Source organism: Perna viridis, chromosome 6 (assembly GCF_037379345.1).
Source record: "Perna viridis isolate PV_CMFRI_1.1 ecotype Kerala chromosome 6, ASM3737934v1, whole genome shotgun sequence".
Classification (NCBI taxonomy): Eukaryota; Metazoa; Mollusca; class Bivalvia; order Mytilida; family Mytilidae; genus Perna; species Perna viridis.
This window is the reverse complement of record NC_142450.1, coordinates 45,823,263-45,836,799: the sequence shown is the minus strand read 5'-3', so window position 1 is coordinate 45,836,799 and position 13,537 is coordinate 45,823,263. Positions and strand designations below refer to the sequence as shown.

The following is a 13,537-nucleotide window of genomic DNA, read 5'->3' as shown; positions in this document are numbered from 1 at the left end:
AAGTTTAACAACTCCAGCTGAATTCACCTCAAAGTTTGGCATTGGATTAATAGATACTTGGCCCATAGGTTTGCCTATATTCTCCTGAGTTTTGTCCATTGTACATGTATTACCAGTTTTTGGAATCATTGAACAGTCTGTTGAAGCTGATGGAACACACTCTAATTTTTTGTCAATTTTTTTTTTAATCCCACAAAGTTTTGGCAATTTGCCTGTAGATATATTCTTTTTCTTGTCTATACTGTATGCTTTTTCTCGTTTGAAGATGGGAATCTTAGAACTTACAATCTGAAGTCCCCTTCCTAAATGGACTCCGTTATTTGTTAGGTCCTTGCTTTGTTGAAGCCACTTTTTTGGTGTTCCTTGTTGAAACCACTTGATTGGTGTTGATGTCTTCCTTTTATATGTCCAGTTTTCATCATAGATGTAGTCTTTACGGGATGTGGAGGTGATTCTGTGCCTATTCTTTAGATTGGTTTTGCTCACTTTGCCAAGCAGATCAAAAGATCTTTTGTGTAATGAAAACACGTAGTCTCCCATTGTGGTGTTTATAACAAAATCAGTTTATCACAATATTGATCAGATTTACACTTTACATAGAACAGCAGATGATATTCTTTTTTGTCTTTGTTTTTGACCTTTATATATTTGACCTTTATATATTCCAATATTGTTTGTCATTCTTGAGGTGTTGAATAGCTACTGTGAGCATTTGAATAGGCATTAATTTGGGTCTGATTTTTCACAGCAGGCCTTCAGATAAAAACTAATAAAAGTTTCTATAATATCCATCTCTGCCATTTCTGTGATATGTTTGTAAAACTAATCACATTACTTATTTGTAACAAACAAATAATTACCTATGACACAGGTGATTGACCACAGGTAATTAGATTTAACTTGATGACTTTTTGGTGTCATATTCTGATTACCTCAAGCTAATTTCACAACTTGTATTTTTCATGAATTTTGATTGCAAATTTTTATGTTTTGTTGCAATTTGAAAAAAAATTCAAACTTATGGTTGTTTCTATGCATTATCTTCAAAGAAATATATGTACATTTCATGTAATAAACCTTTTTACTTCACTATTTTTAGTTTATTGCCAATTTCTGTAGTTTTTAACACTTACAAGTTTATGACAGTTTCTTTACAATTTTCATGACTGTGAAGAGTGGAGTAGTTTATATTGATACCTCACAAGTTATAGTATTTTTCTCTCCAATAGGAAGACTTGACAATACCTAATACTGTACAATATAATTGAAGTAGTTGTGTTTAAATTTACACACATGAACAGGTGATTGTTTTTAATACACCTTTTAATTTTATCTTATTCTATTTATAACGAACACTGGTATTATACTGAACATATGTACATTAAAATCATATTATGGAAGAGTAATACATGTATTCAGACAACATGAAACTAAGTAATTACTGGTATTAATATTTTTGTATTTTCCTGTAGGTTTGTTAGCAAGAAAGAAAGCTTTGTCTAAAGTTCAAAGAGAAGAAAATGTGGTATCTCCTGTACAGCTCATGGCTGATGGAGAAGAGTAAGTATTGAGGGTACATGTATATATACTTTATTCTGCTAAACTTATGTAGAAACATTGGTATACAGATAAACATGCATAATTTACAATATTAATCTACAGTTGAGAAACAAATAACAAACAGACAAGAAAGTAAGAAAGATAAATACAGTGAGGAAGTAAGTTTGAAAAATAAATAACAAACAGTCAAAAAAGTAAGAGAGATAAGTACAGTGAAGAACAAAGTTTGAAGTATAAATAACAAACAGACAAAAAAGTAAGAGAGATAAATACAGTGAAGAACAAAGTATAAATAACAAACGGACAAAAAAAGTGAGTAAGATAAATACAGTGAAGAACAAAGTATAAATAACAAACGGACAAAAAAAGTGAGTAAGATAAATACTGTGAAGAACAAAGTATAAATAACAAACGGACAAAAAAAGTGAGTAAGATAAATACTGTGAAGAACAAAGTATAAATAACAAACGGATAAAAAAAGTGAGTAAGATAAATACTGTGAAGAACAAAGTATAAATAACAAACAGACAAAAAAAGTGAGTAAGATAAATACTGTGAAGAAGTAAGTTTGAAGTATAAATAACAAGAAAAAGTGATAAATACGAAATAGCATATAAAAAGATGTGGTGGATAAAATCAGGGTGATGAGTAAATGGTTAAATGAGAGAATCCATTTTCTTATTGATAATTCTGATAAATTGACATAACTTGTGGAGTTCAGACTTTTTGGTACCTGTATGCTGGATAACTATTTAGATGTGACACTGGAGATTATTGTTTGTATTAAAAATTACCATAATCATGGTCATTTATCTGGCATTATGTAGTAATTTATTTGATGAGTGTGTTTTCAATCTGTCTAGATTTTTAAACAATGCAAACATCACAATAAGTTGAATGGTTCTGAAATGATAACTATAACTAGGAATATCTCTGGTTAGAAACAAAGGAAATGTTATTGTGTAGAAAAATATGTTATTGTATGTTTATCTGACATATTATTGTACAACTTATTAATCATCATAAAATGGTTATGTTCATATAATTTTATATTATACTTAATACAATATAAGTTGTTTTACTTGTATTTTCAGTTCATCAGTTCTGAGAAAAGAACTAGAGAGGGTGACAGAAGAGAGAGATAAAGTTGTTGCACAACTGAAGCAAGATTCTGAAACATGGACAGAACGACACATGGAAGCCAATACTCAGAGTTAGTATTAAAGTTTCATATTGTTTATCAATAATATATAAATAAAAAGTACACACATAAAAGAAAATAACAAATAAAAATAGGATAAAAGACCATCAAGATTAACACTTTGCAGCATTTAGCTCTTTGACTCATGTATAACATTTTAGATTGAAAGACAATTATTTAAAAACAAGAAATCTAGGTGTAGCAAAAACATTGTCTACTATACATGACAAATATGTTGTCGTACCAGCAGACAAAGCCCGAAACAACACTGTTTTTGTCAGCAAAATGTTTTATATGCAATGTTTATTATCAGAGGTAGACGTAGAAAATAATAGCAGTGATAAGACCTATACTGCTACCACTCTCTCCAAAGAAGAGATTGTAGAAAACCATAAATCTGTGCTATCCTCTTTTGGTCTCTCTACCAAGGACGATGATTGTGATTTACCGTCTATGTACTGGATTCCTAAACTCCACAAGAATCCATACAAACAACGTTTCATAGCTGGATCTGCAAAATGTAACACCAAACCTCTTTCAAAACTTTTAACTTCTATACAACTGTCAAAGAGGGTCTGCAGTCCTACCACAACACTTGTTACTCCCATAGTGGTATTAATTCAATGTGGATCCTGAAAAATTCGAAAGATCTTTTGGAGACAATCAGTTCAAGACTATTATCTGAATATAATAGCATTAAAACCTATGATTTTTCAACACTGTATACTTCTATTGCTCATACTCAGTTAAAATCCTGACTTAAAAACATTATACATTGTTGTTTTTCCAAAAAAGATGGTACACCTAGATACAAATATCTAGTTCTTGGTAGAGATTCCTCATACTTTGTAAGAAATAATTCCAAATCATCTTCCAAATAAACATAGGAAGATGTTTACAAAATGCTGGAATTTTTAATCGACAACATATTTGTCCAGTGTGGTGGACATGTTTTTCAACAAACGGTCAGCATTCCAATGGGAACAAATTGTGCTCCTTTACTTGCTGACCTATTCCTTCACTCTTACAAGGCTGACTTTATAGCTGATCTAATCAGAAAGAAAAAATATCTTTTGTCTTGATCCTTCAGTCTCAGTTTCCGCTATATAGATGACGTATTATCTTTAAACAATAATAATTTCGGGAATTTGATACATCGCATCTACCCAAAAGAACTTGAGATAAAGGATACTACAGACACTGTGAAGTCAGCCTGATATCTTGATCTTCACTTAGAAATCGATGGTAAAACTAGGAAAACTATTGACCAAACTTTACGACAAACGTGATGACTTTTCATTCAGAATTGTCAACTTTCCTTTCATCTGTGGCAACATCCCTTCGGCTCCTGCGTATGGAGTGTTCATATCACAACTCATACGTTATGCTAGAGCTTGCCCAAACTACGCCGACTTTTTGTATCACGCTAGAAATCTAACAAATAGGCTTCTGGAGCAGGGTTATGTTGCTACAAGATTGAAGTCATCACTACAGAAGTTTTATGGTCATCATTGTGAACTCGTGGATTGTTATGGTGTATCCATCAGCACCATGAAAACTGATTTATTCAACAGGTCATAGTTTTCCTTTCCTCGTTTGTCTACCCCGGACTTGACTTTTTATGAGCAACTCAGCGGGTGTTTCTAGAAAAGCAGAGGACGCTTACCCTACTGGTGCACCTGGTCCATACTACCAGTTTTTAGTGGAGTCCGAGTGGCTCATTTGCTTTTGTTACTTTGTATGTATGATTTTAGTTACTTTATGTTCTTTGCTGTGTATGTCTGTTTTCCATGTCTGGTCTTTGTCCCTGGATTACATTCTTTTGATTACCGCTATAACCTTGGTTCCCTTGATTACACTTTCTGTAAGATATGGCTGCAAATACTACCCCTGTGTAAAAGCAAACATCACTAATAATGAAGTGGCAGAAAATATTCTTAAAATTAATGAGAAGTTTAGACTCCATCATTGACTTGATCATGATTTTGATGGGCTATTCTCAAGGAAGATCAAATCAAAATTGATAGATATCAAATTACACCAGGAAATAATAAACTTACTGTCAAAATTAAATGTTCCATAACCTTTTGGTCATACAGTTATATTCATTTTCCAGAAAATGAAGAAATTAAAACTCTCAGAGAAACTGTAGAAGAATTAGATACAGATTTACAGATAAAATCACAGGTATAACATTGATATGAACTGTTCTCTTACATCAACTCAGGATAAAATCACAGGTATAGCATTGATATGAACTGTTCTCTTACATCAAGTAAGGATAAAATCACAGGTATAACATTGACATGAACTGTTCTCTTACATCAACTCCGTATTCTTCAAATATCCATCCCGATGATGATCCCTATATTGACCACAGGCAAATGTTGTCTCCATTAAATTACCCAATGATGTCTTCACAAAGACATTAATATATGGTCTGCCATTTCTTATTGTATTTGTTTTAGCCTGTAATATTCAATCAACCCCTTCTTAAGATATAGTTACATTATTATCTCACATCAAATTGTAAAGTTTAATGACAGTTATATGCTACTTTACTATGTTTATTTTCAGCAATGTAGTAAATTGACAGGTGAAGTGGACAGATTAAATATAGAACTTGAAGATGCCACTGATCAGATAGATAACTTAAAAGTAGAGCTTGGGAAATGTCAAGTCAATACAGATCAAGGTAAAAGATAAAGTGAAAGTAGAGTTTGGTAAATGTAAATTCAATTCAAAAATGCTTTGTTGAATGTCTAGTCACTACAGAACTAATAAACCAAAGGTTAAGCAGGACTTTGTCATTGCCGAGTCAATACAGAACTATGTATACCAAAGTTGAGCTTTGTCATTGCCAATTCAATACAGAACTATGTATACCAAAGTGAAAGGAGAGCTTTGTTAATGTCAAGTCACTACAGAACTATGTATACCAAAGTGAAAGTAGAGCTTTGTTAATGTTAAGTCATTACAGAACTATGTATATCAAAGTGAAAGTAGAGCTTTGTTAATGTCAAGTCACCATAGAACAAGATAAAATTCAAGAAGCACATTGAAAATTCATGAGTGTTCTAGGAATGTAAATTTCTTTGCAAATTCTCATAAGCTTAGTTGTTGAATAAGAGATAAATTTTGATATTTAGTTGGTCTTTACTAAGAATAATTAGAAGAAGGATTGGTTAAATTTCACAAAAATATTCAACTGGTTTGTTTTAGCAAACAAATTTTAAGTAACTTATTACAGTATTGACAGTTTTTATTTTTAAAAACTAGTCTATTATTTTAGCTTTAGAAGAACAGAAAACAATTGTTGAGCAACAGTTTGAGGAACGACTGGCAGACTTGGACAGACACCTTAATGATACTAAGAGAGAACATACAAAAGCAGGTCATTATTCATACATTAATGTTTATGGCTATTATATTGGGAGTATCTACCACATCCCATACTTTTCTATGGGATTTTTCTTCATCCTTTTTACTGTAACTAAATGTCTGTGTTATTATAAAAATCATTGTAAACTTTTGCAGAATATTGATGATATTTTAATAATCTAATAATGCTAAAATCAGAATCATTAAATAACCATCCTTTTGTCTCTTTTAAATAAGATATTTAGGTCATGTTTAAATATTAAAACTGAAAAAAACAATAATTTCCTGAAATCATTGGGTTGGGGGAGGGTAGAAATTACCAATATGTACATAGTATGAAAACAGTTTTTAATTTTAGATATTGACAAATTACATTCTGAATATATATTAAAGTTATGATCTATGCTCAAATATTTGATTTAATACTTGGTGAAATAAACATATGTTAGGAAAGATTTCTTAAGGATTTATTATTAACAATAATTATAGTCATTGGAATATTAAAAATATATTTTTAGGTTAAAAATATGAAATACTAGTATTGACAATTGTAAAAAATCTATTATTATTATCATGTACTATATAGAGTATGATTTTGTGTGTACTTTAAGACATGTATGATCTATGGATTTCTTTAGTGTTTTGTGTGATATCAAGTATCAAAATTCTAAATGAAATCTCTTGATGAGAAATGCTTTATGTTATATTAAACCCTTTTATGTTCCTATAAATTTAAAAATTTTTACATGATTTACTCGTTGAATTTTTAAATTAAATTATTAGGTATGACTGTTATATTTTTCTGTCTATTTGAAAAGACGTCAATGTCCATGGTGTACACTTGTAAATATCTGCTAGCAAGTTATTTAGTGTAGACTGTGTGATTGAGATTATTTTTTCATAGAATGAAAAAAATATAACAGTTACTCTTTAAATGTTTTAGTGGTTTCCTTGAGGCAGTTGGAAAGACAGACTGGGAGAGAAAAGGAAAGAGCTACTGAACATTTAAACACAGTAGAACAACACTATACTAGACAGATAGAGGGACTACAACAAAGATTACAAGCGGTGGAAGCTGAAAGAAATCTTATGATGGTAATTATATAAATAGATACTGAAAATTGTCTGCCGAAATTTTCAAAATTTTACACAATACAGTGTCGACATACTTGTAAATTACCTCTGAAATGACAACTTTTCTTGTCCAATCACATCTAATGCTCAGGGACAGCAATATTGGTTTCTTGTCCAACCACATCTATGCTAAGGGACAGCAATATTGGTTTCTTGTCCAGTCACATCCATACTCAGTGACAACTTATATTGGTTTCACAGTAAAATGCTGAGAAACACACAATTTGTTATATGTACTAAGTCTTCTGTGTATTAGGCATGAGTGAACTTGGTTGATTACCTGATATCAAAATAATCATCATTTTAATTGGTGAAATATAATTTATCTTTGGCCAATATTTCAGGAATATCTTATTTTTGCAAAGAGCATATAAATATCTTAAACCATCTGTGAAATAAGTTACTATACCTCTCAATAGTGAAGTATTTAGCACGTAAAATCCTGGAGTGAAAACAAAAAATGTCAGTATTGCATTGTTAAATATCAAAATTTACCACACTCGGAAAATTTAATAGTCATTATTCCACATCAACCATTTATACAGTCAGAAAACATTTTTTTGGGGGGGGATTTTGAAGTTGTACCCTATAAATTTACATGATACAGTATTGTTTGACCTGTGCTGCATTGGCTCTGGATTATAAATAAAGAATACTTATATTTAGGCAACATTAAGACAGGAAGGATTGATAGGTAGAATAAAGAATGCTAGAGGGGAACCAGTAATGATAGATGAATCATCAGTATTTCGGGAACCAGATCTACCAAGTAAAGTAGAGTTATCTCCACCTACCAAAGGTAATATTCCAGTGTTATTTGTTTAATTTAGGAATAGTCAAAAGCTATTTCAAATGCGAATGAAAAGTAAAACAATACTTCTTAAGTAGAAATAATTTATTTGCGTGATTTGTACACATTGTTTTTCAACATTTAATAGTTTTTATAGTAAGATCATTCTTAGTATAGATATATCATCACAAGTTATTTAATATTTTGTTCTTAATGAAAGTATAAGTGTTAGGATTTATTTTTTTTATTACAAGTGGTTAAAAGGACTCAAATCATCTGGCTGTATCAAAATCATTCAAACATGATGTGGATGTTGTATTCTTTTCTTCATATTATGTAATTTTGTATTACATTTAAATTATGTGCATACTGAAATATTGAGTAACCTCCTGTAATTAATGATGTATATTGTGTATTTTAGATGAGCCTATAACCTCTGTGATAGAAGATCTGAAGTCTCTTACATCTGCTGTCCTACAAGATGACATATCAAGCTCAGAACCTGAAGACTGAACACACACAGGAATGAATTGTCTTCAGGCTTGTGTTCTTTTAGTGACTTCAGTTGATTAAATCAAATGAGACATTAAGAATGTAGCATTGAGTCATTAGTTCATTATAAATATGTATTCAAATTAAGTATATGGACTTACGTGATAAATATGAGAATATTGAGGGATTCTCCAAGATTTTGTTTCCTGACAGATTGAGCTTTAGAGGGACTGGCCTCTGTGCTTTTTATGTGCTTTTCATATGAAAGTTTATTTTCCATGAATAACAAATGATAGTTGATAGTGGTATTTATAGACTCAATAAAAATCATGTTATACTATGAAAGTATTATTGATTGTGGAGTACCAATTTTCGTGGTTTTCGTGTATTTGGTTAACCATGAAATTTGTTCCCAACAAAAAGGAGATTTTGCATTTGTTTGTGTGATAAGAGGTGTCAAATCCACAAAGTCAAGAACCAACAAACTGATCAGTTTTCCCTAAACCCACAAAAATTGGTACCAATGAATAAAAGTACTTTCACAGTAAATGTGAATTAAGTTGAGTTTGTAGAAAGTTTATGAAGTGTGAATGATTAGGTGCAAGATTTCTCACAGATAATGTTATGTATGAACTAGAACAGAAATTAAAGCAGAATTGTGATATGAATTATTTATGTTATCAAATTGATCAAGTAAAATAATATAACTTAAATCCAGACTTATGTATCTTCTCACTTGAAGGATATGGATGAGCAAGGTAATACTAAGTTATGTTTTAATTATTGACAAAAAATATACAAATCCAAGTTTCAATGTACTATCCTTATCTACAAATCCAAAAACTAGAGTTTCAATGTACTATCCTTATCTACAAATCCAAAAACAAGTGTTTCAATCCTTATCTATCTGCTAATAGTGCCCATAAGTTTTGTCATGTGACCATGTGAGAGAATAGGTCTACTACAAATATAGTGCTTACAAGGTACATTTAAGGATTTGTAAATACCACTTCATGTAAATTATTAGGTATATTTATAATTGCTTAAGTTATTTGATGTCTAATTCTAGTCCAAATTCAATGCTGTGTTCTATATTAAATCCCAATTCAAATTGAGCTGTTTCAAGCATGAATGTTGTGTCCATACTTTCTGCACAACTGTTTATTGTTCAGTCTCCGAAGTCATATCAAGCTGCATCCAATTCAAATAGGATTCCTTCATTTATATACTGTCTGAATCTTTGATGTATATGTTAGTATTTCTAGATTCAGATATAAATGCATGCAGTATAGCAATTGTAAAGTTTTAATTCTAAATCTGTTCATGGAGCACAAAAATTGAAGACTCAACATTTTATTATAGTTAATTATAATTTATTGTCATCATAATTTCAACATACAATATTGCATTACAAGTGTTGTACCTATAATGACACACATTAGTAAGAATATTATAACTCCCGCAAGTAATAACTGGATTATGAAACACTACCCAGGGCTGAATAATATAACTCCCTAAAGTAATAACTCCACTTACTATTTAGGGGAGAGTCAATGTAACATTATTCCCTTGAGTGATGACCATTAACTTTATACAGTGATTATGCACATTATTTCACAGTGGTAATGACAAGTGCAATATTTCTCTCCACAAATGATAAAATGTGACATACTACCCAACAACAGGGCATATTACTATTGATGTAATATGTCCATATAGTTTCATGCATGGCAATCTTATGTAATAAGCAGAGTTATGGTTCTTAGTAATGAACACTGCTGGCTTGCAGATTTAAAATCTAAATATCCATATAACTAATACACTGAACATTAATATCAATATAAAAGATGCTATGTATTGATAAAATGTGAACTGATCTTGTGATGATAACCCTACATAGGACATAAATACATTTTTATTAACACAACTGAACAGGAGATTGATATTAATTTCTGTAGGACTATTCATTAGTTATAGAGAGTATCTAACATACACATACATGTTTGTTGAATGTGTTGTAAAAAAACATCGTGGATATAAAGGAGAATTAATCAGTTCATTATTAGTAAAAACTTTTCTAAGTTAATGTTGATTTCTATTTGTTGATAAATAATTTTAGGTCATGGTTACCTCCCATAATTACAATTTAAACCTCAGAATGTAATAATATAATTTGTGATAGAAGTCTTTACAGTAGATTGTAACAGTATCGGTAATTATAAGGATTAAAACTATACAAGTTTGTTTTCTGGTGTATACCTCTAATCAAACATATGGGAACATATCAGAAGTTGGAGAATACTTTATAAAAGATGCCAAATAAATACATTATTCACGACCTATCAACCGTCACATTTACAACTGATTTTATCTTTATACTATGTAGGCAATTGCTTCAATTCTCACATTTGAAAAAAGACTAAATTTTGAATTAATCTCATCATTTTTAAATTACAGCAGTATCTTTTGATTTGTCTAATATTTCTGGAAGACACATGGACTAATTGGTTTTACTACAAAAAGCTTAAAGACATTATGTCTTTAACACAATAAATGCTGATAAAAAACTTCCCTGACTTGGCTACAAAAGGACCAACTTATGAAGCAATAGAAAAAAATAAGCAAGTATTTGGTTCAGTTGCCACTGATTGAAATTGAAAACTGCTTTCTCACTGAATAATTTCGATCTAAAATTAACTGCAAGATTTCCACAAATGATTATAAAAAAGCCATTAAATGAGGCTACAAATATCTGCTGGTTAAAAAATCATAATGTCATTTATATCCAATAAAACAAGTTAATGATATAAAACTTCTTCACAATAAAATTCTTGTATGTTAAAATGTATAATCTATCAACTTTATAAGTAACAATTAAATGAACATAACTGAACATCAAGCACTTCATTATAGTACCATGTGACTATCACATGACAAACTATAAATATTACATCATTTACTATATTTGGCAATATATCACAGCTGATTGAGTTTCATTGTTATAGTACAAACTAAATCAAGACAATATTATACATTTCCTTAACAACTACATTTACATGTATTTACAAAACAAATCTAAGACTTCCAGTTAATCCATAACAAATATGGTTCTACCTTACATAAATCTGAGAGTTATTGCCACTGACCTACCTACAGTTGAAAGCATTTCATGATGAATATCATTTATTCAAGCCTTGCTGATGACTGCTTAGGTTTTTATGACATTCATTATCAAGGTCATACAATGAGCACTTATTCACACAAATATCATTGCATACTGTTATCAGTAAATATGCTTCATGTTAAACATGGTTACATGTCATTGTGATAGTATATAGTGATGTCTACGGAGAATACAAACGAAATATTTACTATGCAACAGAAATAAACTTAGACTGAGGAAGATTTTCATGGTTGTACATTTAGCTTTACAAGCTTACAAGTTTACAAATATCTTTAGTTCAAAGTTCAAAGTTCACTAATCACAGCACTGGATGACATTTATCCAATCAAACAGTCTTATATTTCTGTATCGCCATAGGTTTTTTTTTTCACATTCAAAACTCATGGATTTGCTCTTCAGAAAGGAGACAGTAGTTCCCACAGTATTTCACTGAAATAAGATAAAACAATGTGATACATTAATGTAATATAATTTTCGGCCAATGAGGAACTGAGCCATTCTTATGGGTGATTTCTCTACCTACAGGACCATGCACTTCTATGAAACACTTCCTAACTACAAACTATATACATACTTCCAAAATATGTCACTTTCAACTGAAAGATTTTGAGCCATTCATGTTCAGAGTATCTGCATATAGGATATCACTACTGCTTTTTCCCTAATATTTATTACATCAAAACTGGCTTTTGAAATCTATCAATTTAATTTTGGAAAAAAAAACTTTTGTATTTTTTTCAGTGCAAATCCAAACTTATTTCCTGTAAACCATGGTTTTATTATCACAAGAATAGGTAGTTAACCTAAACTAAGCTGATAGATATTTGCAATTTTTGATAATTAACATTTATTCATGTTTTGAAACTTATACAGTCTGTGCATAAATGAATTGTAATACTTTGTCATTTAACTATTTGTTTCTGACATAAGTTACCTGAGTAGTTATGGAATATCAGCATCTTCTTCCCATGGTGGTGCTGTGGGCAACATTTGTTGTAAATATCCTACGTCTGTTAGATATGCTTTATCTGATGGATTTTCAAAGAATGGAAATGGAACACTTCTCTCGTCTACATTTGATGGTAATGGATGGTAGGATGATCTTTTTACTGTTTTGTCAGACAATGGGACAGTTCCTATCAAAATGTCCACAGGGAGTTTCACTTTCCGAGAGAACCCTGATGGCTTGATGCACAACTGGAAAAATAACAAATCATTTTTAAACAGTTTTCTCATTTAAATTTACTGTTCTTTTTAATTCTTAACTTCCTTCTTCAAGCACTCCCTATAAAAATTCAAAGAGGATTTTGTAACGTGTAGCCATAAAATAGAAATTAAACATGATTACATTGTCTTATTTATTGAATCATGTAATGTGTTCAGCTTGAATAAATGTATCTTGTTTACATCTTTCAAGCTGAAAACTTTTCCTATCCATTTAGACAGAAAGTGCTACTTCTTTTACTATGCATCATACAGTAATACAGAACATACTGAAAAATAAAAACTTACCATCAAACCATTTAAATTCATGTACTCAGTGTATTTTAATAAATATTTTGTATATTTACTTAACAGGAAATATTTGCCACTTTCTACCAGATCAGTACCATGGCAGCTAACAGATTTCCAATGATATTCTATATTGACACAAACCAGACCAGGTTGGTATGAACCATGTGTAGTTTGTACTTCTCTTGATTATAACAGTGTCAACAAGGGGAGATAACTCAGAAACCCTTTCACAGAGCAACATTTTACTGCATCTACTTCTAAGTGCATTTTCAAATTTACT

The 13,537-nt window shown here is 30.6% G+C and overlaps 2 protein-coding genes across 15 annotated transcripts in view; one reads left to right on the top strand and one right to left on the bottom strand.

Moving 5' to 3' along the window:
- Positions 1 to 9,277, top strand: part of LOC148615257 (coiled-coil alpha-helical rod protein 1-like) — a 34,395-nt gene extending 25,118 nt beyond the window's left edge. For all 3 annotated transcript variants that reach the window (XM_088589995.1, XM_088589996.1, XM_088589997.1), the window contains 8 exons: positions 1,473 to 1,560; positions 2,655 to 2,773; positions 4,878 to 4,948; positions 5,339 to 5,456; positions 6,054 to 6,155; positions 7,086 to 7,237; positions 7,943 to 8,075; positions 8,488 to 9,277. In XM_088589995.1, the coding sequence (XP_088446121.1) occupies positions 1,473 to 1,560; positions 2,655 to 2,773; positions 4,878 to 4,948; positions 5,339 to 5,456; positions 6,054 to 6,155; positions 7,086 to 7,237; positions 7,943 to 8,075; positions 8,488 to 8,579 (875 nt within the window). In that variant the 3' untranslated portion in view covers positions 8,580 to 9,277. The remainder of the gene's footprint in view (positions 1 to 1,472; positions 1,561 to 2,654; positions 2,774 to 4,877; positions 4,949 to 5,338; positions 5,457 to 6,053; positions 6,156 to 7,085; positions 7,238 to 7,942; positions 8,076 to 8,487) is intronic.
- Positions 9,278 to 9,909: 632 nt separating this feature from the next.
- Positions 9,910 to 13,537, bottom strand: part of LOC148615256 (arrestin domain-containing protein 2-like) — a 59,686-nt gene continuing 56,058 nt past the window's right edge. For all 12 annotated transcript variants that reach the window (XM_088590009.1, XM_088590008.1, XM_088590007.1 and 9 more), the window contains 2 exons: positions 12,677 to 12,939; positions 9,910 to 12,171 (listed from right to left, as the gene is read on the bottom strand). In XM_088590009.1, the coding sequence (XP_088446135.1) occupies positions 12,685 to 12,939 (255 nt within the window). In that variant the 3' untranslated portion in view covers positions 9,910 to 12,171; positions 12,677 to 12,684. The remainder of the gene's footprint in view (positions 12,172 to 12,676; positions 12,940 to 13,537) is intronic.